At 39.2% G+C, this 24,890-nt stretch overlaps 1 protein-coding gene across 6 annotated transcripts in view; it reads left to right on the top strand.

The window, feature by feature from the left end:
- The window catches only part of LOC131676743 (filamin-A), a 131,988-nt gene that overhangs the window by 52,510 nt on the left and 54,588 nt on the right, over positions 1–24,890 (top strand). For 5 of the 6 annotated variants that reach the window (XM_058956020.1, XM_058956021.1, XM_058956019.1 and 2 more), the window contains 4 exons: positions 54–620; positions 831–1,978; positions 2,053–2,186; positions 3,952–4,084. In XM_058956020.1, the coding sequence (XP_058812003.1) occupies positions 54–620; positions 831–1,978; positions 2,053–2,186; positions 3,952–4,084 (1,982 nt within the window). The remainder of the gene's footprint in view (positions 1–53; positions 621–830; positions 1,979–2,052; positions 2,187–3,951; positions 4,085–24,890) is intronic. The other variant, XM_058956024.1, reaches the window with a different exon arrangement.

Genomic DNA, 24,890 nt, shown 5'->3' with positions numbered 1-24,890 from the left:
AGTATTCCAAATAACCGCCTGAATTCAACATTAAACGTACTTTTAACCATTAGCGGCCCCCCTAAACAGTTTACAGCAGTTCCGTGTGATCACGAACGGTATCGGTAAGGCCGATCTAGCCGTCACGATCACTAGTCCCTCGGGGAATCGCATCAAAGCTCATGTAATCCCTACGGCGGAAGGTTTCCTAGTCAACTTCACTCCCACCCAGCTGGGAGAGTACCTACTCAGTGTAAGTTTCGGTGGGACTCCGATAACTCCCCAACCCTTCCGGTTGCAGTGTCTGGTGGGTTCTGATTGTCGCAAGGTTCAGGCCAGCGGTCCTGGTCTGATCAAAGGTATCATGAATCGTCCAGCAGAATTCATGATCGACACACGCGGGGCTGGTCAGGGTGGACTTGGAGTTACCGTGGAAGGTCCCTGTGAGGCGGCTATCAACTGCAGGGACAACGGCGATGGAACTTGCAACGTAGCTTACCTTCCCACAGAAATCGGCGACTACACGATCAACATAACCTTCAACGATGATCACATCGCTGGTTCGCCCTTTCAGGCGATCATCTTCCCGGAACCGAATCTGAGTCGTATTCGAGTATCCGGAATGGGAATTCAACCGCACGGTAAAGCGGTCGTGCTTTCGTTGAGTGCGCTGAGAGTCTTGTTGTTGAGTTCGCTGTGTCAGTGTCCGCCCTTAGCCCTTGCCCGCCCTTAGAACACTAAAAGAGTTTTACCCGTTTTACTGCATGGCTTTGCCAGATTGTTTTGAAATGTACTAACTTTAATTGATGGTGTTATTAGTCAGTATTAAGCTTTGTTTTCAATGCTTTCAGGTGTCATCATGAACGCACCAACTGACTTCATGGTCGATATGAGCAAGGTCGGAGACGATGTGGACAAGAGCAAGCTGTCGTGCAATATATTCGATCCTCGAGGTAACGAGATTCCTAGCAAGCTTGTTCCAAGCGACAACAGCGACATCTTTCGCATTATGTACACTCCATTCGAAGCTGGGCGCCACACAATCGAACTGTTGTACGATAATGTGCCGGTCCCTGGATCTCCGTTCGTGGTAAACGTAAAATCTGGATGCGACCCGACGCGTTGTCGTGCTTTCGGTCCAGGACTTGAACAAGCACTTACCGATCAACCAGCAACCTTTACCGTAGAAACACGTGGTGCTGGAGCTGGTGGTTTATCACTGGCTATCGAAGGTCCTTCTGAAGCAAAAATGAGCTGTACCGATAATCGAGACGGTTCCTGCGATGTGGAGTATATTCCAACTGAGCCGGGCGAGTACGACATAACGATTCGCTTTGCGGAAAAACACATCCCTGGTTCACCATTCAAAATCGTGGTCACCGAAGCAACTCGACCGGAGAAAGTGAAAGTTTACGGACCAGGTATTGAGCACGGACAGGTATACGATGGTATTCCTGCTGAGTTCTACATCGATTGCGGTCAAGCCGGACCGGGAAAGATTGCCGTTAAGCTGACCTCTTCCGACGGAAAGCCGATCAGTGTTCACGTTGAGGACAAGGGTGATGGTGTCTATGGCGTATCGTACAGTCCACCGAAGGAAGGTTCTGTTCTCACGGCAAACGTACGATTCGCCGATCAGGAAGTTAGTGCCAGCCCGTTTGTTATGACTGTTGCTCCAGCACCGATCGATAGTGCTCCGGGTAAAGTATACGGCGAGGCGACCACTAAGAAAAATCTACCGGCTTCGCTGCCGGCAAAGTTCCAGATCGATGCACCGAAAAAGGGTTCCAACGATGCGCCCGGAAAAGAGGACATCAACGTTAGCATCAAGGGTCCCGACGGTAAACCGCTCGTACCCAAGATGGAACAGGTCGAGGATGGGACGTACGCTGTAACCTTCGTACCGGACGAATGCGGACCGTACAATGTCAGTATTAAGTGCGGCGGAAAGGATGTACTTGGTTCGCCGTTCCTACTGCAGGCCATACCTACCGGGGAGGTGAGTTAATTACATTTGTGCTCGAGGCATGGAGCGGATGCGGGTTAGGAATCTAATGGTTTTCTTTGTTTTAGGCGGAAAAAGTAAAACTGCTGGAAGCTATCCCGACCAACCAGGAGTACGGCAAAAAGAATCATGTGGCACTGGACGCACGCGAGGCTGGAATCGGTGCAGTTACGTGCAAGATCGTTTCGCACTCGGAGGCTAGGTGAGTGCTCAATGAAGGTTTTGGGTCAGTTTTAAAGGCATTCCCTAAGTTTAGAGTGTACTTGTAGCGTGCTAGAAAACTTCAATTTTACTCGGACGATGTTTCTACAAAAAACGACGTACCTTTCCAAGGATTGTGACATCTCAGGCTGAATTGATAGAAAAATCTGATTCTACTTGCGAAAGCAAGTTTTAAACCCTTTTTTCAAGCGGTGTAGTGAAATACGTGAGAAAGCTGTGTAGAGGACAAGCCACTGTAGTCAAGATTTAGAACCCGTGGGGATACTAGGGTTTGTTCCTGGTCTTGTAAAACCAGATCCCGTCAAATCGTTCATGATCTGTGTAGAAACTTACTGAGTTTGAAGGAATAATAAACTTTGTCTCCAAGTTGACCGTTCAGTTAGTTATAGAAATAGATTCAAAGTACGGCATTACTTGCAACAAGTCTCAATTTGCAATTACGAAGTTATTTATAGGATATTTTTAGTCGTCCTGCTAAATCTTCAGATTGCTTATGAAGTTTGGATTATGGTTGTTTCGGAGGAGTTCATATTCGGGTCCTTCTGCTCACCACTTCGAAGTGAATATCAATGCAGATTGTATTTAATTCAAACATATTCAAATGTTCTTCTTACAAGGATTACAACATCGCCTTCAGGTAAACTCACTTCATATTCCATTTCAGCTCAATACTACTAATGACCACAGTAAGGGTGACAGTAATTCGCCCCGAGGGCATCCCTTGTTTGTTTTCATAATCAGTGTCGTATTTCCAATCATAGTACTTACTTCACGGATTAGTTTCTAATTGAACTATGAAAAGAATGATCGAATTATTATAGCCCATTTCGCATGAGCGTCGGTAACAGTGTTTTATGAGTCAGACACTGCTTGAACTTAAGTTTGTGTTTGTATATTATTCGTGGGAATCTGAAAAAATGTTTCCTACTTCCTTAATTTTTTGTTGGAGACTGCGACCAGTATTTAGATCTATTGTGGTAAAAGCATTTGATTAATAATAAATATAAATATAAATTACAGTCGTGATTGGCTGATAACACACTCAGTGGACCGCATTTTGGTTGGACCTTCACTAATTGAAGAATTGTTCAACTAAACATCAGATGAATGTCAAAATCTTACGTCATATTTACGTAGAAATTTAAATAGATGCTACATATTACACCTGTGAAATGCTATTCTGGTCCTTGCTGCTGACGTCCAGATGGGACAACAGAACGCGGAATGAATAATTTGATAACAATCAATTTTCTTTTGTACCTAACTATCGTGCATAGTCATTCAAGAGGGCGGTGTTAAAACACAATAATATGCTCGCTCGCCGGTCGAATAGTATGACCAAATTATGGCGCAGAGCATGACTGTCACAAAATCGATTTTTTCGTTATTTTTGGCTGTCAAACTTTTTACAGAATATACAAAATTGTTATGCATATTTCCGCTTAGGTTGTACAAAAATCGAGTTATTTCGTTCAGCACAACGGCAAATACTCGCATTAAAAATTAAGAAACCATTCCGGCCGAAAATTCTGAAAGGAAACAATTCGATTCAATTTACATTCATGTATATGTAAAGTTCGCCATTCTCCAAGCTTGTTCAGCCGAATTTTTCGTCTCAACTAATCCAGCTTTGTCCATAATTCTAGTTTGAAATGAAGTGAAAATTAAAATCGAAAGGAATATTGTAGAATCAATTCAAAATTTCCGTAACACCATAACAATAATCGATCAATTCTCCTTCACAGTGACGTCGACCTGGAGGTGATCGAAAAGGACGGTTTCTTCGACATCTTCTACACGCTAAAGGACCCAGGCGACTACGATCTGGACATTAAGTTCGGTGGTCAGAACATCCCGAATGGAGTTTTCACAATCAAGGTATATTAAGTAATGTTTCTCGTTAGTTTTACGCGTCCCGTGTTCAGTTTCTAGTCATTGTTATTTATTTGGTGGTGGTGGTGGTAGTGCTGTCCGTTCCATGATTGTGTTGGTTCAGTTAAGCGGTGTTCAATTTGCAAAACACAAAGCTCAGTTCATCTAGTCAAAATGTTGATTCGTGCTATTTATGAAACAGAAGAGTTACAGCAGACATGAATTTTTCGAGATAATAAATCAACCCGAGAAAGAAGAAAACATATACATTTCCTTTGTTTCATTATAGTTTGCTCGTTTGCTGTTTCGTTTGTCGCGTAGAAGAAAACAATTTAACAGCTGCTAGAAATAAATTCTGTACCGCTTCACTCCTTGTGCAAAACTTGTGCCTTAACATAATTCGAGCAGTACAGTAGGTTGCATGCAAGTTTGTTTGAAACTGAAAACAACACGTATGACTCTTTCGGCCTAGTAAATGTAAATGCAGAGATGAACCGTAGTTTTATAGTTTCATTTGTGCTATCAACCTATATCCAGGAATTCCATATAAAAATATTAGAGCGATTTAATAAAATGCTCCAATTTTTGTTGGAGATTGGTGTAGTTGTTCTGTATTAAAACTTTTTTGACCCATATTATTTTAGGTAGGCGGGGTGCACGTTTTTGAGATACGATGGTTCATACCATTACAGTACGAATTGATATTTGTTGCTGATTTTTGCTAGATTACTCATTCTAAAAACTTTAAACTTACTGTGAAAATATAGAGATGGTTTATGACTATCTCAGAAATGTGAAGCCCGATCCTAAAAATTTACAACCACACCAATTTTCACCAGATTGGAGCACTTTTCAAAATTGTTCTAATGGAATTACTGATGATTATGCTAAACGCTTCCTATTTGATGCCCCTCATCGCACTGCTTAAATACTCAATGCAAACCTCACCAAAGGAAAAGTATATGTTATGTTTTGCATCATTCAAAGTCCCATTCACCGATCAAGCCCCATTGATAGTGTATGCTCTTCAGTTTCATAAATAACCCGATTTATTTTTGTGTTTTTTTTATAATACAATTCATGCCGTGCGTACGTGTTTGTGTGAATATGTGCGTTGTTTACTAACCCTCCGTTTGCGCTGAAAATGGAACCTGTGAGCTAATATTGCGTTGGGCAAATGAATTTATAGCTTAACCGATGGTAATATATCCGAAAGTTTCACAACGAAACCATTCTACGGATCGATTAGCAAACAGGTAAGTTGAAGGAGTTTCTTTCTAATTCTGTCAAGCTTGAGAAAGGTGTCACAATCGATTTCGTTACTTTTCGTTGGGATCTAGAAAGCAGAAACCTTGTTGCAAAATGCCGAAATATTTATTTTACCCCGGTGTGCTTTGCACATTAATCGATATCACAATAGTAACATCGAAGCAAAAAAAAACAGTATAATCTTGAAAATAGGATGATAAGTTTATTGTTTTAGCCAATGCGTTGCACAGGGATAGCTAACGGATCTAACATCAGGTTTAAATAAGTAGAGCGACACTAAATATAAATATGCCTATTATTCAATCGGATTATTTTCGTTTGAATTTTTTTAAATAGAATGTTTGCTAAATAATTACGCAACTCAGTCTCGTTGTTTTGATTGCGGCAAACTCATTTTGAAGGTCATCCTGAGGTAATTGTTATCCTACGATTGTATGTTTTGAATAGTATTTATGCGTATTCCTACCATTGGTAGTGTGATTGTATCAAAAACAGCATTACTATTAAGGTGCGCTGGTAATCATCACCAATAACGGTTCTAAAAAAAGCATTCCTTTAAATGAAAAGATTATTAAGAACTTTAATACGGACAATAACGGACTATCAGAATGCTTACTCTAGTAGTTTGTGATGCAGTAGGTATAACACTGCTTTACAGAGTCGAAAAGCGTGTCAACATGTTTTTTATAGCTTAGACGTATATATTAATTATCTAAGATTAGACCACAACAATTTCAAAAGCCAGTACTAAGTATTTTTAATTACACAAAGTGAAAAGCAAGGAAACGCCGGGCAGTATACGTTGTTGTGGGGAATACAACCCATTCACTCATCGTGTTTTTGCATTATCTTTTCATGTTTTCGAATTAGCGAAAAACATAACGGAAAAAGTTATTGATCGATGAAACGATGAATCAAGATTGATTCTCCCCAGAATTGAATTTTCTTCTAAATCGTTACTTTTAAACTAATAGTTTCGAGAGTTGTCCTACTGGAACAGTAGAGCTAGAGTCTCGGAAGCTCTACTAGTCAAAATCACTCACAATTGCAGACGAGACGGCAAATGTCACCTACTAAAACACTGTTTAATGCCAATTGCAGCGAGTCGTGATTCTAAATGTGATATTCATTGTGCGGTTCAGACATGTGCGGACGATCGCGTGTATCATCGCGAAGGGTTCTAGCGTTTGCACGTTAACTTGTTTGATCGCGGCGGCATTTGTTGTCGCGTGTATGTAACTTCGCGTCCATTCTCGTTTGTTCTTGGATGATTGCGCGTGGACCGTGAATCTGATACTTAATGTTCGGTGTACGGTTCAGATGTTAGAAGAGAGTGAGTTCTTTCATATCACGAGAGTTGCCAGTCATGTCACCGTGGAACTTGTCTAGTGGATATGAGCGTATTTTTTATTAGTCCAACCGCAGGCGTGAGCCCATGCTGCTAGGGCCGAGAGTAGGGACATCCGGACGAAAACGTTCACTTCGTCATCGATGCGTTATCCTGCTTGTGAGATCGTGCGCGTAGGTGTGCTTGGATGATTGCGAAGCGCTACAGCGTGTGCATGTAAACGTGTTTGTCGCGTGTGCTAGCAGGTATGTAACTTGACGTGAATAAACTCGATTTTATAACCGTTTGGACATTTGCATATTCACGTGTATTCTTAAATGATCGCGCGCGAACCGCGAATCTGATACTTTCTAGTGCATGGTTCAAATTCTAGAAGAGGGAAGATTTCCCCGTATCACTAGAGTTTTCGGTCATGTCGCCATGGAGCGAAAAGCCTGTTTTCAGGGTTCGACCATGAAGTGATGAAATTTTTTGAATATTTTCCATTACCGACAGAAGCAATGAAAATTTGAATTGGATTCGATTGCCACATTTATGCTGGTTGTTGAACAATACAGCACCAATCCAATCACAGCTAATGGCTGCTTTTACAAAATTATTTTTATCATAGTTTATGGTAGTCATATAATCCACGGAATTCGTTACACATTTGTGAGAACATATTCCAACAAATCGCTCAAAAATCCATTTCAATAAAAAATGAGAATTTTTTCAGTCATGTAGTTAAAAAACAAAACAAAAATTTTGGCTATTTCAGTATTTTTTGTTAAAAATATAATGCTTATTCTTCAAAAAAACGTCAATGAATATTGGAGAAGGGGCCCTGGTCAGCTGTACGACGCAACTTAGTTGCGATGCTCCCACAAGAGCGCTGGACGACACTGTCCGCAAGGCTTCGACTCCTCTGATCGAAATTATTTTAGGTATTTTCTTACTTCTGGTTAATTAGACAGTCATTGTTCACCTCCACTCATGCACATCCATTCCAAAACGTAAGTATACGCAACGCAACGTACGCATTTTTCCTGAATTCGTTATAGAAAAAAAGCTAGGGGTAGATAATGTACGAACCATAACCGAGGTGTTGACGTTGGACAATGATTTTAAATGAAAGTTTTCTTTATGATCTTAAAAAATTCTGATGAGAACATGCTACATTTACTGCTAATTTGGCAAATTTAATTTTTTCGAATAACTGAACTAGTCAGCATTCCTTAACGTTTATGGGCAGAAATTTACTGAAAATTATCAACTGAATTTGATAGATGTTTATATATACTCGGCAATAATTTACTGTTTGTTTTACTGAACTTATTACCGAATGAGATACTATTCAAATCCCCAGGAAAATTTTGCTGAACCCGGTGAATCAAACTTTATGTGTAAATTTAGCCATTTGAAAGAGATACAAGCAAAATTTTAATAATATGATACACTAACGAAAAGTCCTACGTCAACACGCGGTTATGTCCCGGACATTTCCTACACCTAGTTCTTTAGGATTTTTTTTAAAATTTCCGAGTGTTTTTGTTATAATCTTCAGAGTCTCATACCTTGGATAAAAATGTGTATTTCATTGTTCCAAACAACGATACAGAAGGTCAAACAAATTTCAAAGAGTTTTTCACAAATAACCTAATATATCTCGACAGCCTCAATACATCGAGCTTTCATGTTTTCAATATTTTTTAAAGTTTGGAGAGGAATTTCTTCAGAATGTCGTCTACTGTTACTATTTATTGAGACAAGTATCAAAATAAATGGAACCCAACAATCGAACGAAATTTTTGAAAACTATTTGAAGTATGATTCCGCATTGAGTCCTTCCCATGGAGTACAGATTATTCAAGCATAGTACATCAGAAATTTGGCAGCATATCCTGTATTTTGGAAATTAATCAAAAAGTACGCGCCAACCTGCTAGATGAACTTGCACAATTCGCTTCCGTCACATTCAACTTTCGCCGGTGCAGTGGGCGCCGCCGCATCTGTTCGTGTGCAGCTTAAAATATTCTAATTCTTATTATAAACCGAAATTAATACATTTTGCCGTGTTTCACTTGGTGGTGCTCGGACTTGTCGCTCTTCCGGGGCGAACCGGTGGTTGCCTTCACATCGGCGGCTTACCAGAAACAGATACCATCAGAACGGTCAGATGGATGGATATCGCGCGGCGTCAATCGTCAGGTTGGTTGTCGGTCGCTTGGTGATGGGGCCTGGCGGCGTTGGATGGAATTACATGACAGCTAGTGTGCAGCACCCAAAGGGCAGAATCATGTGATGTGATGAAAATGTCGTGTCAGAGTCTATATTCTATTTATCTGTCCTAGCATGGGGGATCTTGCAAGTGATAGTTTGTTGTTTTTTTTGTCGGTACGCAACGGGTGATTTAATTCAACCCATCTTAGCGTCCTTCGCCTGAGTGAAAAACAGGACTAATTGCAGGTGTTATTCACGTTGAATGAAAATTGTTTACGACTCTAGTCTCGATTGGTATCAAGCGGTACACACCTGTTCTGCAGAGAACAGACGTCAACCTTAGCCGTTTGAATAATTGATTTAAAGGGAAGTAGAATACGCGCCGCCACTGCTACTGATTAGAACTCAATTCACAGCTGATCAGATAGCGAAATCAAAATATCCTTTAGCTTGGGATACACTGGTATGGCGTCGCTAGTGATTTAATGAGTTTTGTTAAGATATTAACCTGTACATAGAGACCTTAACGCGGTAATGGATTGTAGTCTTAAACGTTAATAAAGGAGATAAAGAGCGACGATTATTCGCAATACTGTATGAGAGGAAGCGAACGCTTAAATCGCTTGTCATTTCGTATAACATATAGTTATCACAATATATGGGGAAAATGACATTCTTCACCATATCAGAAGTAATTAACTGTCTGTTATTGCGATCTGTAAGATTTCCAACGCATGATCTTGCGTTGAGCATAAATCCAGCTTGCACTTCGCTGCAGTTCAATGTGTTCTTTTTCTCTCGTCAGGAAGTTTACTTCAATTACATCAGAACTTGCACATCATTGCGAATCACCAGCAGCCAAAAATTCAACTTCCGGATCGACTGGCATTCTTTCTTCAATTTGTTCCTCCCAGTCAGGGGCGGATGTTTATGGACACTTTTGACTTTTCGGCTTTTGTGGACTCACAGACAAATTATTTATTGTTACGAGCGGACACCTAACAAAACAAAGCGACCAACTGTCGGCATCAAATTCCGAGGGAGGAGGTTTATGTCAAACGCTCCGACGCGCACGATTCGGACCAAGGTCAAGCGAAATTTTCACCACCGGAAAACCTAGTCGACATGGAGCGCTACTACCGTCGTCGTCATCACGACAGCTCGGTTAAGGGGTCTCTCATTAGAAGACATTTACCGAATAGCTGTCATAAAAGCGTTGTAAAGTCGCGGCTCAACTAACACAATAACTTTCGATTTATGGCCCATTATAAATGTTGTGGGCAGGGAAAAGTTATACACCAACGATATTTGTTTAGCTACTGCGACGTTTTGTACGCGTAGCAGTAATTCAATTTCGGCTTAAATTAAGATTTTTTCCCGATGGTATAAAGAGTTGTCTTATAGTCTACCAAATGTACAACGAGTCAACTAGAAACCAGTGACACGTAGATATGTACTCATAGCACTTCGAGGAAAAACGTGACAAACGAACTATCGGATTCAGACTGCATCTTTTCGCAAGGGAACGCCCCATATTACTCGGACACAGTACAGCAAAAGTACAGAAGCATACAGAACAGAAGGAGAATCGGTGTAAACTAACTAGTTCAGTTGAAATTGTGCGTAAAATGCACACTTTCGTTTTCACACTTCTGTTGACACATGAGCGTTATACGACTACCCGAATGTCCACCCAGACATTAAACAAAGCGAACAGAAATTGCGTTTCTTGCGTCGGCGAATACGGTACAAGAACCAGACTGTGTTTTTCCCATTAGATGCATTTTGTCAGTAAAACACCATACTAAAGTGACGCTCATTTGAATTTTGGTTAGAAGATTATGAACTAGCTTAACAGCTCTAAGTCTTTTTAATGTAGAATACATTTAAGCTTTGAACACAGGGACCCGTTTCAAAATATCAGCAGGGATTTTTTGAACGCTAATAACTTATGTTGTACTGAATGAAATAACTAGATTTTTGAACTCTGTTATTGCCTATATTCACCCCAAATGTGAAACTAATTCCGTAGAATGTACTATTACTATAAATAAAGAAAAATGAACTGAGATTAAAATCATTCCGCAGCGCTCTCTGATTGGATAAAACTGATTTACAAGATAGCAGATATGTGACAAGTATAAGTCACGATTGCCCTTCCTGTGCAGCCAATCGTTTGTCGCCCACCGTACCAGCAGTGTGTTGCTGCAGATTGCACATCAATACGGACAGTAAAAAGATGCCTCTCTCAATTTTCGCTTGTTCTTTGTTGATGGATTAGCAAAGAAGCTGCTGCAGATTTATTTCTTTGCTCCGTGCTGGTTGATAATGGAAAGCGGCTGCCGAATCATTTGCTAGTGCCGTTAGTTAACAAATTTATTTTTTGTGGATATGTAGCGGCGGTTGATCAATTTATTATTCAATTTACATAAGCCGTTTCAGAAGCTCTATCAAGATTGAATTTTTACCGATGGCAATGGTGAAAATCTAACATCACAAAGCTAGGTTTTTATTAAAGCCATTCCGCGGCGCAATGGGATAGGATAAAGCTAATTTACAAGATAGCCGAACATAAATCGCTTTCCTTCTGTGCTGCCAGTCGCTCATAGGTACAGATGTGCATTCTGCAGGACGAGAAAATCATTTTTCGTTCTCATGTCCAGTTTTGTAATGAAATCTTTCGATATTTTTGCAATAAATTCAATTCAGATTTTCACTGTTTCTATTAGTGACGGAAAATATTCAAACACATTCTTTATTTCATGATAGAGCTACGAAAAGTACTGATACATAATAGGAATAATAATTTGACCCACCGCCACTACACTTTTGTTAACTACCACGGTACAAGCATATTATTAGGCGGCAGCTTTCCATTATTAACATGTACAAACACGCAATCAAATAAAGCTACAGCAGCTTCTCTGCTAATCCTGATTTTTCATCAGCAAAGAACAAGTGAAAAGTTGATTTCTAAAGCAGAAAATTCATAGTCACTTTACTGTCCGTAGTGATGTGCAATCTGTAGCCATTTCATATCACCGACCAATACTTCCTTTAATTGATCCAGTGGTTTAATTTGTGATGTGCAATATACAATGTTTGGTACAATCACAACCGGTTCACGACCTACACCCACACCGATCATTTCAGAATAGCATCCATGGAAAACAGCTAAGCCCGGAAATGAGCAAAAAATCAGAAGGATCCAACGAGAATTGAATCCAGCACATCGCTCTTATAAAGGCCAACAACAACGGCCCTTTTCATGGCCACCATCATTATCATAATGAGATTTGAAAAATTCCTCGAATCGCTTTTAATCGGAAAACTCCGTTGAGTATCAACACCTTTTAAGTTACTGGATCTCTATATCTCTCCGGTTACTTAACCAAAAATCCGTCTACAAATTTAATGTCAATGTTTACTAACGCTCGCGGTTGTCAAAATTACCAATTAGGATCTGTTGGAATATTGATATTCAGCAAAATATTGATAAAGTATTACGCACACAAACGCACGTAGACACGAATGCACTCATCAAATACTCTACTAATGGATGGGCCAAGTGTATATCAAATACAAATGATCTTTTCTAGTCCCGAAGTGCGTTTTTCTCAATAAATAAGCATCGCTTACAGATGGACATATCTTATTGCTTCTAAAATCAACCGCTGCTGTGTTCGTGTGAAACTAATGGTACCGTTGTTCTCCTTTGCCTGTACTTAGTTCACTATCCACATACTGTTCACTAGCAGAAGGAGGTACACGAGACAGCTTTAAATTTGATTGGCCGTCCCGATTGGAAATGTGAAGAGTGACCTAAAGGCACAACAAAAGAATACGAGCTGATAATTTTCCATTTTTGGCATGACAAATAACCTAAATCACATAAGCGATTTGATAGAATTAGTACAAATACTACACTGGAATAGGTTAATATCCCGATTTCCAGGATAATAGTTCTTTTTATGAGCCCCACAATGGAGAATTGACGCAACGATTGTTCTCAGGCTATCTGCTTGCAAGAATTCCCAAGAACATGAATACATGGGCCTCGAATACTTCCGTGTGAAATTTTCTTGATTTAAATGAACGAAATTAATAATCACCACCAATATTGACGTTGTGTTGTACCAATTGAGTTAATTTGGAATTTGTACCTCATTAACCTCGAAAATTCGAAGACTACGAATTAGAGATCTTAACATTCCTCACACAAATTTCACCATGCCATACACTGTTGAAATTGAAATTTGTGCGGTGCCAAATACCGCCTACTCATCAGTTTTTTTTTCGAAAGTACTGATTGATGTTATTGTGAAAGAACCTAGCAACACATGAAGAATGCGAAACAGCTCCTACCGATGATTATGCATCCCATATTTAGCAAACATTGGCCCCGATGATAAACATTTGCTTCAATACTTTACGTAACTGGTGAAATTAGTATTTTTTACTTCGCTGAAAATCGAACAGACTTGTGACAGGTAGAAAAGTAAACGATCTTTGATGGTGATGTTACGGTTTTTCTCACGCGGTCAAAAATATGTAACTGCACAAATATGTCAGTCAAGCGGGATGTGCGTCACGCACAGTATTTACTTTTAGAATAGAACTTGTTTGATATCGAGCGCGGATACCGGAGTTAAGTGATTGCGAAGAAACAATTTTAAATGAAAGTTGTATAACTTACTGGAACCAAATCGACTAAAAATGTACATTCTAATATCATTCTGAAGACTGAATAGCAATGTGAAAAAATAAACGCATTCCGTGTATTGCCTTTCACCGAGCAGTGGAACTCAAATTCACCTAAATAAACGAAAGTATTTGTTGTTTTCTTTTGATCCCCGCGTCCCCCCTATTTCAAGCAGCTCACTAGCTGTTCCTGTTCAAACGAATATTGGTAATTTGAGCGCTATGGTTTCGAGATTCCTATTGAGACTGGTAAACAATCGACGCAACAGGCGATGTTTTGAAACAAAACATCCCGTGTGGTTCGGAAGTCGTGAAAATAAGAAATTTGAATAGTGCTGCGTATGACCGATGCAATATTGGTTAGTCATAACTGAAAGAGAAATTTGCCCATGGTCTTGAAAATTGACATTCGTGGCCTCCAATTCCAATGTTTTTACGCGCCGTTTATAAGTGCCACTCTAGGATAGAATTCTAAAAAGTTCGCTTCTTCAAATTATATTTTCATGCAAAGCATAGTCTATTAATATCTAACTCGAAACGAATAAAATGAGTATTTTTCAATGACAATTGAACAATTGTTTTCCCAAAGTCATCACCGGCTATCGTCCAATTTTCATCACCTATAGGACTTTGAAGAAAACCAGAAGAACACTCGCACAACAACAAAGCCAATGAAATCCGTCAGCGTGTCATAAGACGACCGCAGCAGCCCCAACACTGCGACGAAGAAGAAAGAAACAATCTGGCCAAATCTGACGGCTTACTTCTGCCACTTCTATTATACGGGGGGACCCGCGTATGTTTGCGCATGTGAGCCGGAAGCCGATGACCTGCGCGCAGCAGCTAAACCCGGCAGAGATTCGCGCCATCACGGGGGCTCTCCGTTCCAATCCTGTCCGGATACTCGCGCTAGATACACATTTCGATAGTCTGTTTCGGGCCGACTGGTCGCAAATTGGTTGACACTGAAGTTCACCTCAGTTTCAGATAGATTCCTTCCGTTTTGTATTAAGGAGACATATTCCGTTTGCGTGAGTGAAAAGTGAAAATCTGTGAACAATTTTTTGGAATAAATCAACGATACCCGGCGTGGCAACGAGCAGAGGTTAGAGAGAACTAGAACCATTTGCAAAACTTTGTTAAGATTGGATATGTGTAAAATGTGTCTGTATGTGCCCAACAGAAGCTGAACTGGACAAAATATGTTTACTTTCTAGAAGCAAAGAACCATGCGATTAGCCCTCATTTGTCACGTTCCGCAAACACTAATTGGTCGAAAACACTTGAAAGTGAAAGTGCACGCCACATTGGTAGTCATTGCATTTTGGAGAAACCAACCATCCATATCTAGTTAGACTAACTAAACACCAGGCGCTCGCCTAATATATTTAAAATAACGTCTTTTTTAACATACGAGCACACTTGCGTTTCAAAACTGATTCACACGTTCCGAGATTCTCAGTTTTATTCAATAACTCAGCTTAACGAAACAAACAAGCCGCCTGCGTGGGAAGCAATATTTTAAACTTCTCTTGCTTGATGGTGACACTGAAAATATAGGGGATATCTCGCTATCACAGAAGCTATTTGAATATTATGTAACTCTCAAATTAAAATTCTATTAATTTTTAAACACCGACTTGAAAGAACAAGTGTACGAAAACGAAAATATTACGGTCTAATATATAAGAATTACGGAGCTTGAAAATAATTCTGACAGATCCCATTACGTTTGTCGTGTTCGAAGCTGTTTTCAAAATCTGTGTTAATTATTATTAGCTTTGTCAACTTTCGTGGTGCACTGCAATTAGATGGATTTATGATCGGTATTTTGAGACTCGCTACATTAGATTGAAATCGGCACCAGTATAATAAGAAATCTAGTCGAAAACAAATTTGTAGTCTGTGTGAAGGTTCGCATAACCTTAAGCATGTTTTTCTAGAATTTTAAACATTTATTTCGGTCTTGATGAATAATGTTCCTAGGGACAATTTATTGCACAGTGGTCCAGAAAGTGAATTTAGAAGGAAGTTAACCTTTTTGCTAAAATTAATTGATTTTACATTACAATAAAAGTTGTTGTACATTGCAAAGTGCATCTTTTTGATTAAACAAAAGCTTGAGTGGTTCTAATTTTAGCAATAATTAAAATTCGGCTCGAGATAGAGCTTGGCCGTCTTTGATGAAGTTGTAAAGAAGCACATTTTAGACAAATTTGCTGAAGACACGCAAGCTCTAGCTTTTATACTTTAAATTGCACGCGAAATCCATTGTCCAATTGGAAAGATTGAAATATATATTTGGAAAAAAACTTACTGGTATAAGCTGATCCGACCAAACAGCATGACAATAGTACACGGAATTAATAATTTTAAAACATGTCTAGCCCACGTAGTTAACCATTGGAGTGGTGCTAAGAACGTAAAGATTTACTCGCGTTAAAAAAATGGAATCGATTCCAGCAAAAAATATTAAAACGAGGTTTTCCTGCAGGACAAAATTATAAAAACCCTAACATTGATATTTGTGGCGAAACAACTAATGTTTTACGTCTTGACAACTGTTTCGTCATTTTTGGAGTACTTACTATATTACAGTAGGAAATTCTAATTGAAGCTGAGATAAAAAAGAAGTATATTTTAATACTCGAACTCTCAGTTGCTTATGTAAAGTTTGTAGACGAGAGTATTACGGGAAACTGTCGAAGATGCCAAATTTATCTCAAAAGAAAAGTTATGTGGAGAAATTTAATTCGATATCGAGTTTTTTACAATATCTTTTATATTTTTTTTAAATTCGTTTATTTTGCACGGCTCAAAGCGTTAGCTTCACGGAGCCGTGGGTCTTTTATATATTTACATGATGTAAAAAATAAAAATAATAAACCATTAATACTACTCTAAGAGTCCATCCGATCCAGTGCGCGCGACTTGCCATTGCGCGCGGAGATTCATTTTCGTGTCGGTGAAATATTTGCATCCACGTCAACTGTATCATGGGGGTCCATCATATCTCTATCGTCGTCGCACATGTCCGGGTCATCAGCGGGGTTACTGCCTTGATGTTCGCGATCAGGTGTTGTTCCTATCTTTTTCCCTTTCCGGGTCACGAGCGTGAACCCTTCCTCATTGCCAGTAGCTCCCTCATTGATGGTATTAGCTGTTGAGTTTGTGGTACTTGACGCGGCTTTCGCAGTTGTCATTATTGCTTGAACAGCAGCCACAAATTTGGCAACCGTTTGTGGCTCAGGGAATGATATTGGAGAATGAGTGTTGGCATTTTTTCTGTAGATGAGCTTTTCTTAGCGGTTTCTGGGCAGGGTTGTCCATAATGTGCCGTTTGTCCACAGAACTGGCACGTGTTAGTTTGTCCTTGGTATGTACATAGAGTTCGCTGTATAATGGTATCACCCCCTTCTGTTTTGTACTGCAGGGTAAGGTAGGAGGGAATGGGTTGATCTACCCGCATTCTCACCACAAAAACACCATTTGCAATACCTGGAAAGTAGTTCCTCCACGTGTCCTCCATAATGGATTCCACTTCTCCGAAATACGACATGAATCTTTTAATAGCCACCTTTCAAGTATGTGGTGCCAAATCATGTAATTTGACTTCCACGTTGCCGTTATCCATATACACAGGGATCTTGATTTTAGCAGTGTCACAATCCAGCACGTGTTTCAAGTTGTTTTGCGAAATGAATCTTTTCGCCTGGGCGAATTTGTTGAACGTTATCAGCACCGCGTGTCTGACGTGCTCCAACTGGATGAAGCTGACTTCCGAAAACCGAAGCTGCATTTTCACCTTCAGCAATTGTTCTACCTCACCAATACTTGGTCTTATGCGGAACGACCGGAAGTCAATGGCCACCGTGTTAGCCCGAAGAATCACATTTTGTTGATGAGGCTCATTCATTTTGATAGATCACACAAGAATAATAGTAACGGTTCCCTTTGTTCTCAAGACAATGCACACAAGAAAAAAGCAACTGTTTGCGCTGGCTTGGGTAGCAGCAGAGAGCACACTGGTATTGTGACTGATGCCTTTGGTGGTTGAGAATAGACTGATATTTAATTTTATTAATGTTCTTCAACTTTTATCCCTTCGTTTTATGGATTTAGGTTGGATATTTCTAAACAAACTTCAAGCCTTTACAATTTGCAGAGTTGCATGTAGTAGCAGCTAATCTTATTTTTCTATTCGACAATATGAGCCTTATCAATCCCCCTATGCTTGAGCCATAAAACGAATGAATGACCAGAAGCAAAAATATCAAGAATTTACCAAACAACTCTTAACAAATGATCCAATGTAGATTGGAAAATTGTGTTAAATATATTTATAAAATAGCTAGATAAATTTGGTTTCTATTCAATTACAACGTGAGTTTCAATATTAGATGGTATGTTTCAACACATTGTTAAGTGAAATTATTTACCAAAATTTCTCGAATCATGGGCGTAAATATCTAGTTGGGTATACTTACAGGCCCTATTCCAGCAAAAAATGCCAAAACGAGCTTTCATGAAGGACGAAATCATAAAAACCCTGCCAAGGACGAAACAACTAATATGGCAATTTTACATCTTGAGAAATGTTTCATTATTTTTAGAGTACTTAATCTATTAACAGTAGAAAATGTTTATAGAAGCTGAGATACAAAAAAGTTCTCCTATCTTTTCTCATTAAGGATTTGGGGCAGTTTGTTGGATATTTTTACACAAATTTGAAGAGGTCACAATTTGCAGAGTAACAGCTAATCGTATCTTTCTGTTCGGCCATAGCAATAGATTTAAGAGGATTCTTGAGTTATAAAGCGAATGAATGACCAGAAGCAAAAGTATCACAAATTTTACCAAGCAACCTCCAACAAATAATCCAATGTAGGTAAATTTTGCAAAATATATTTATAAAACAGCTCGACAAAATTGGTTTCTATACAAAAACGACGTGAGTTTTAATATTAGGGACGATCCATAAATGACGTAGCATTTTTAAGTGATTTTTAACACCCCCCTCCCCCACCGTAGCATTTCGTCACAAACCTCTTAATACGCCCTGGTTAGCTTGACGGTAATTCTCCCCCCCCCCCCTTGTCCCTGTAAAATTAAAAAAAAAACGATGTTAGTTATTCCCATTTAAAAAAGCAATTGTTTGGAATTTCTCGAATTATGGGCATATATATTTAGTTGAGTATACTTACATGCCTAATCTGAAAAAAATAGCGAATTTGAACTTGCTAACATACCAATATTGTCAAACTTTGGCTTCACAGGACACCCTGTGACGGTCAGCAGCAGGTTTAAAAGTATTTCTTTTTAAATTTTATTTCTAATACTCTAGAAAATTTTCCATCCATTTTCGGGATAGATGTGAAATCCAGCTGAAGTGTTTTCTGTTTCTTTCCAAAAAAGTGATTGTTGCAGCTCAGGCAATCTCTGTTTGCTATTTGCCCCTTTCAAATGTTTAATCTGAAAAGAAATGATTAATTTTAGAATTTCTTTAAAATACTCATCAAATGTTAGCTACTTCAACAGTACTGAATGTGAAACTGGGAGACATAATAAACTATCATCCTCCACAACATCAGCAAGTACTGATTTATTACCGGAGGTAATAAACATCTGTTTGGAATTCAAAGCGTAAACGTGAAGGAACATATATTGCCTAGAATCACTACCCAACAGGTACTGGACCTACAACGCAGCACCTGACCTGACATGATTTACGAACGAACCCGGAATTCATCACAATCACTTACTGACGGTTTGCTGTTCGTCGTCGTAAACGTTACTCGTCTTATAAACACCATTAAGAAAAAAACGAACGAGTGTGCTGATTGAAGTCTCCCGAAATGAAAGCGGTTAGCACTAACGGCATGAAAAACCGCACACGAAAAAAATTCATTCCGCCAACAAGAACCAAATTCCGTTCGGTCCAGCTAATGCGAATGGCCGAGATCGTTTGTACGTCGTTGACATGTTTTTTGAGCACGAGCCTTGCCTTGCCGTGAGTATAAAACATTTTTGAGAATGCTGCCAAACGTACACGCTCGGGGACACAAATATTCTGCGGAAAATTGGCCACTCTGCGCGGTTTTCAATTTGCTTAGTTTCAATGATGCGGGAGATTTTTCCACATCAGAGGTAGATGAAAACGAGGGTGGGTGGAATAATGTTTTTGAAACGCGCAGTAAAAAGAGTACAGAAACAAATGCATCCATGATCCGCAACATCTCGACACCAATGGGGTTTAATCGGATTAGAAAACCATTCGTCGTGTTAGTATTAAGGGTCGAATTATTTGAAAGACGGAACAAGCTATTGGTTATTCATCGTGCGCTGAGAGGCACATTAGGGGAATGTTCGTCAATAAATCACGGTCCCACCGCGGTGGTTTGGAGATCGACCAAATCAATTAGTAGCCAGTTCGACCAGGTGTTGTATCGATTTGGCTGCCAGTTTCATTATCATGGGCTATTAGATTCGTATTCGATAGACTTAATTAGCGGTAGAAATTTCAAAGCATGACGCAAAAAATTGTATTTGTGTGTACGTCAAAGCAAATACCAGTGGGGGCGCGTGGTAGATCAGGTTTTCAATTAAACTAAATAAACCATGTCTAAGTTGAAATATGTTCGTGTCGTAACTGTTCATCGACTTGAATTGTTTTTCATTTATCACGGTAGCTTAGCAGTAAAATGTGCACAAATATTTGGCCAAAATTTCGGATTCAAGCGATCCGAAAATCGAGATCAAATATGTTGTTTACCACTTACTAGATCGAGTCGACCCTCGTTTATTGTGGCAAAATGCACAACTCATAAACACACGTCCTCGATCGTACATCTCGAAAAATCTTCTACCGTCTCGCTGAACAACCAAGCCAATCCATCCAGGAAAAAACATTCACGACTTAGCGAACTAATTATTCGCGGTAAGCATCAGGGGTTTACTTAAAAAAATCTATTCGCGTTCACACATACATATGTATCGGACAGGAGGTGAATCTTGCTCGGACCGTTCGTTCCACCCGCGTTGATTTCGCGCGTCCAACTGAGCGCAACATCTAGTGCCTTTAATAACTTCTCAGAATAAAGCGAGGATCCTTCGTACTGTCGTTGCCGAGTTTTGCCCGTTTTGACATCGTTCGCAGACGGACCTGTTGTTGCAAGCACAGAAACATTTTTTTTGCGAACAGGAAATTCACTGTTCATTAATTTGATAAATTCGATTACCTAGTTGTAGTTGGCTTCGTTGTCGAGTTTTACCTAACTAGCACTTTGTCATTTCTCTAAGCGAGTTCAGTTCAGAGTGTAGTTTTTCGGCTATTTTCATTCTAACGAACAAAAAGTCGGTTCATTTTTAAGCACAAGTAATTATCACATGCCAAGATCGAATCGTATGTCTTCGGTCTCCTAAGCATTTTTAGTCATATCGAATGATGTACAAAAGTTAAAAAATAACCAAACTGTAGACCGGGATTTGCATAAAAATAGCAACTAAAAAATTGAAACGTCGAGTCAAGCTTGAGGTCGCGTCAACTTCCAAATTAGTCCATTAGATCGGACATCAAATCACAGTTGCAATTAGCAGTCGACCATCACCGTCCGTGCGAAAGATAAATGACAGTGCAGATTAGGCAAAAGTTGTCAACAATCAGAGCTTTGCTTTGCTCAAACAAACCGCATACAATATTCCCCAAACAACGAATACGCAGCTCAAATGTATTTCAGAAAATTATTTGAAAAAGACTCATTAATAACGTCAACACGGAATGAGGCCACCAATTTCATGCGTTCCCGAATGCAGTGCGATTTTGAATGGGCGGGTACCGTTCAAAAAATCCACAAAACCGCCTTGGTTGTACTACGCAAAGAATAATAGTCTAAGCTGTGAATGTTTTTCGTTCATAGGAAACCAAACGTTTGCGCTCCAATTGCATCCGACCTGGCCGAACTCGGTCAGCAGGAAAAATACTAATTAAAACTTCGTCTGCAGTATCGGCCGATGCCAAGTGGAAAAGCGACACAAAGTCGTTGCGAGTATAGTCCCACTAAAAGCGATAGATCCCTTGTCCTCCTCTTCACCACTCAGATACGGCGTTCTCAAAGAAGGATCGCGCGCGTGCGAAAGAATTTTTATCATCGACCGTAAATCTTTGTGGCGGTCGTTTATTTTCTAATTTGTGATCTAGGAATATTTCGGGAAATTTTCCCACTTCAACCAGTTGGCTACGAACGATTTCGGGATGTCATTGACAGTTGACCTTGACCTAATTACTTCGGCGTCCAGTGCCCCCCCCCCCCCCCCTTTCTATGTTCGCTTTTGGAACGCTACGAAGCGCAGCGAAATGCTCCATTACCCTTCAATTTCGTGAGTAATAATTTTCGTTGAGGCAAGTGTTTTCGTATTTCACGGTTATGAAAGGACATGACTGTGATCTTAGTGTGGGACAACGTTGATCTTGTTTCTCTGCTATACATGCAAATTGAAGGGCATTGATGTTTGCACATAATATTTGAGTTTAATAATACAAGAATAATGCGCCAAATTATAATTTTTAAAAGGATGCAGTCCCACTATCGATTTACAAGATTTAGCATTATTTCCTCCTTCTACTAATTCAATATATTATCGATGTCTACTCGTTTGGGGTCCAGCGGTTATTTGGTAGTACCTATATTAGTTTGAGCAAATGGCCGTTAATCTGAGGGTTTGGTTCAATCGCTGTTTGGACGTATCTCCTCCAAGTTAGATTAAAAAAAAAATGGGGTGGGTAATGTTTGTGACATAACCGGAGTGTCGTGACTACACTTCGGGCTGTTCATTTCAATTTAATGATATTAAACGAAATCACGTTCGAACGGCAAATTTTCAAATCGTTCTTTAATATGATTATTGTGATTCTAAAAAGAAACTGTGATGTTAGCGTCGGTGTTGATGGGTGAAGATCATTGAATGCTGTGGGATGCGAAGATCGTTTGATGCTGCTGACTCTGTGCTCAGGCTCATATGCGGTACAAGAGTGTGATTCTGACATGATTGGTATAAAATTTCTAAATTCAATTCTTCTGAATGGTTTAGGGGCGCTGCCGAGGGCTATAGTGTTAGCTAAAGAAAATATTCTCCGTGTGGGAGATATTCGTCTCAATTGAACCCCGTTACAGCACGAAACAGCACAAACTAAGTGAAGTTTCCAGGCCACGGTGGCGGCAGCATCCTAATAATCGCCTACTCTCCCCTACTTGATATGCAGTCTTCGGACATCCGACATAGTTAACTAGCAGCATTCGACTACAATCACAATTGTTTCTGTTCAAGATTTTCGGTTCGGTGCATGAAAATCTGTCTCTCCTCAAATGGAGATAGGCATTTTTATGGCTGCCGATTATGCGTTGAATCCTTTTTTTTAATCGGCTGAGAAGTTTATAGTTTGATGAAGACACCAAGCAATTTTTATGGGTACACGGGAACAAATCCGTTCTTCGAAATGAGAAAACTGACTCATGATTTTCGGAATATGGTGTTTTTTCATGCTATGAAAATACACCATGATTTCTGTGCATCATATCATGAACTATTTGTCCGTAACGCAGTATGAGCGTTACTCTTTTTTCGTCGACGAGTATAATTTCAGGCGTTTTAATGACGATTCTAAAAATTGTCAAATTATTTTATGAAATTGTAAATAATTTATCAATCCAATAATTTATTTACTAAAAATTAATTAACCTCTCACAATTACTATTATTAAATTGGCAAAGTTTTCGTGCAAAAGCCTTAATTTCAAATCGACACTTATTCATTCACCAGGATTTTTGCTCAAAAACCGTGTTAGAACCCTAGTGAAGAGTTTAAAATCGCTATGTTGAAAATGATGGAGCTGCAATGTTGAAGCATCGTATGATAAATAATGCATGATGCAACGAAAAACTGCTGTTCGAACATTTTAGAATAGTTCTTCGTGTTTAAACAAACCTGTCACTATTGAGATCCTAATGTGCTTATTAAATAGTCTGCACACAAAAAAGCAATACTCGCTTGATTTTCAAGGTAATTGGGAAATTGGCCATTATAAACAATCGTCATTGTCAGCTTTCGCAACCGATTTCTAAAGCGCAATTGGACAACTGCGGTGTAGTGCTGATCGTACTGGTAATATTTCCTAAATGAAGGGCCTTTTGAAGGAGATCAATGCTTTAGCTTCTGCACCACCAGCATAGGATAGAGATAACCTAAGTACTGTTGCTATTTTTACTCCGCTGACTGGTTCGGGAACTTATGGCTTATCTATTTCTTAATCGGCATGCGAGAAAATTTCCACTTCTAAATAACACAAAACACCATGAGGAGAACTTTCGTAATTTTTAGATAACTTTTTCCGTAAATTAGTGCTAAAAATTCACGATAATTTGCCTATGTTCAAAACATATTAGCTTGTGAGCTGCTTTAAAACAGGATTATAATATTGATCGTCATAGTATAACAACTGTGTCCAAATCTACTTAGCCTCGAATAAACGCCAATGGCCAGTTTCGATCATGCACTTTGGTTTGGGCCTAGAAACCAATTATAGTTAATGGACTCAAACTTGCTTTATTTACGTGATTTTAAAGTTCTTTGTTCATTGCGAAAGACTCAGAGTTTTTTTTATTAGTGTGACTTTAAATTTTTTTATTCGTCACGCAAAGACCCGGACTGCATTTGTTCAATTTGACTCATTCAATATGATGTCCTGAAGGAAAACAGTTGAATAAATACCCCTAAATAGCGGCAACCAGGCTCTCACATGACAAACATTGCCGGTATGTGTTACACAAGTAGCGACCGTGATCAGTAATCATGGCAGTGCTTATTATAGTTCATGATCTTCGTCTTTTTCATTATGAAATGATGAACCATAATCATGATTTCTAAGGATGACAAAATTTTTGGTTTCATGATTTTTTATGCATGAAAACGATAAAGGATTTGTTTCCGTGAACACAATTAAAGCTTATTATTGTATAAAACTTTTAAACAACATTTCTTATCCACGTGTTTGTGTCAATTTGATAACTTTTTTGTTTTTCCCCATTTCGTGTATATTCAAATTACTGTATAATTTTTTCTAACTAAATTTAATCAGCTCCTATCTTCGACAATGTTGGAGGACCTATTTTTGCAAACAACTTTGTTCAAGGTGCCAAATCTCAATCGTCAATCCGTTCGAAATCACAGGTCGTTTTTTGTGGGCAACATCTTAAAATCTTGTTTTTGACATTAAAAATGTTTTACACCCATATCTGGGGC

The sequence above is a fragment of the Topomyia yanbarensis genome, chromosome 1 (assembly GCF_030247195.1).
Source record: "Topomyia yanbarensis strain Yona2022 chromosome 1, ASM3024719v1, whole genome shotgun sequence".
NCBI lineage: Eukaryota > Metazoa > Arthropoda > Insecta > Diptera > Culicidae > Topomyia > Topomyia yanbarensis.
This window is presented reverse-complemented; position numbering and strand designations above follow the sequence as displayed.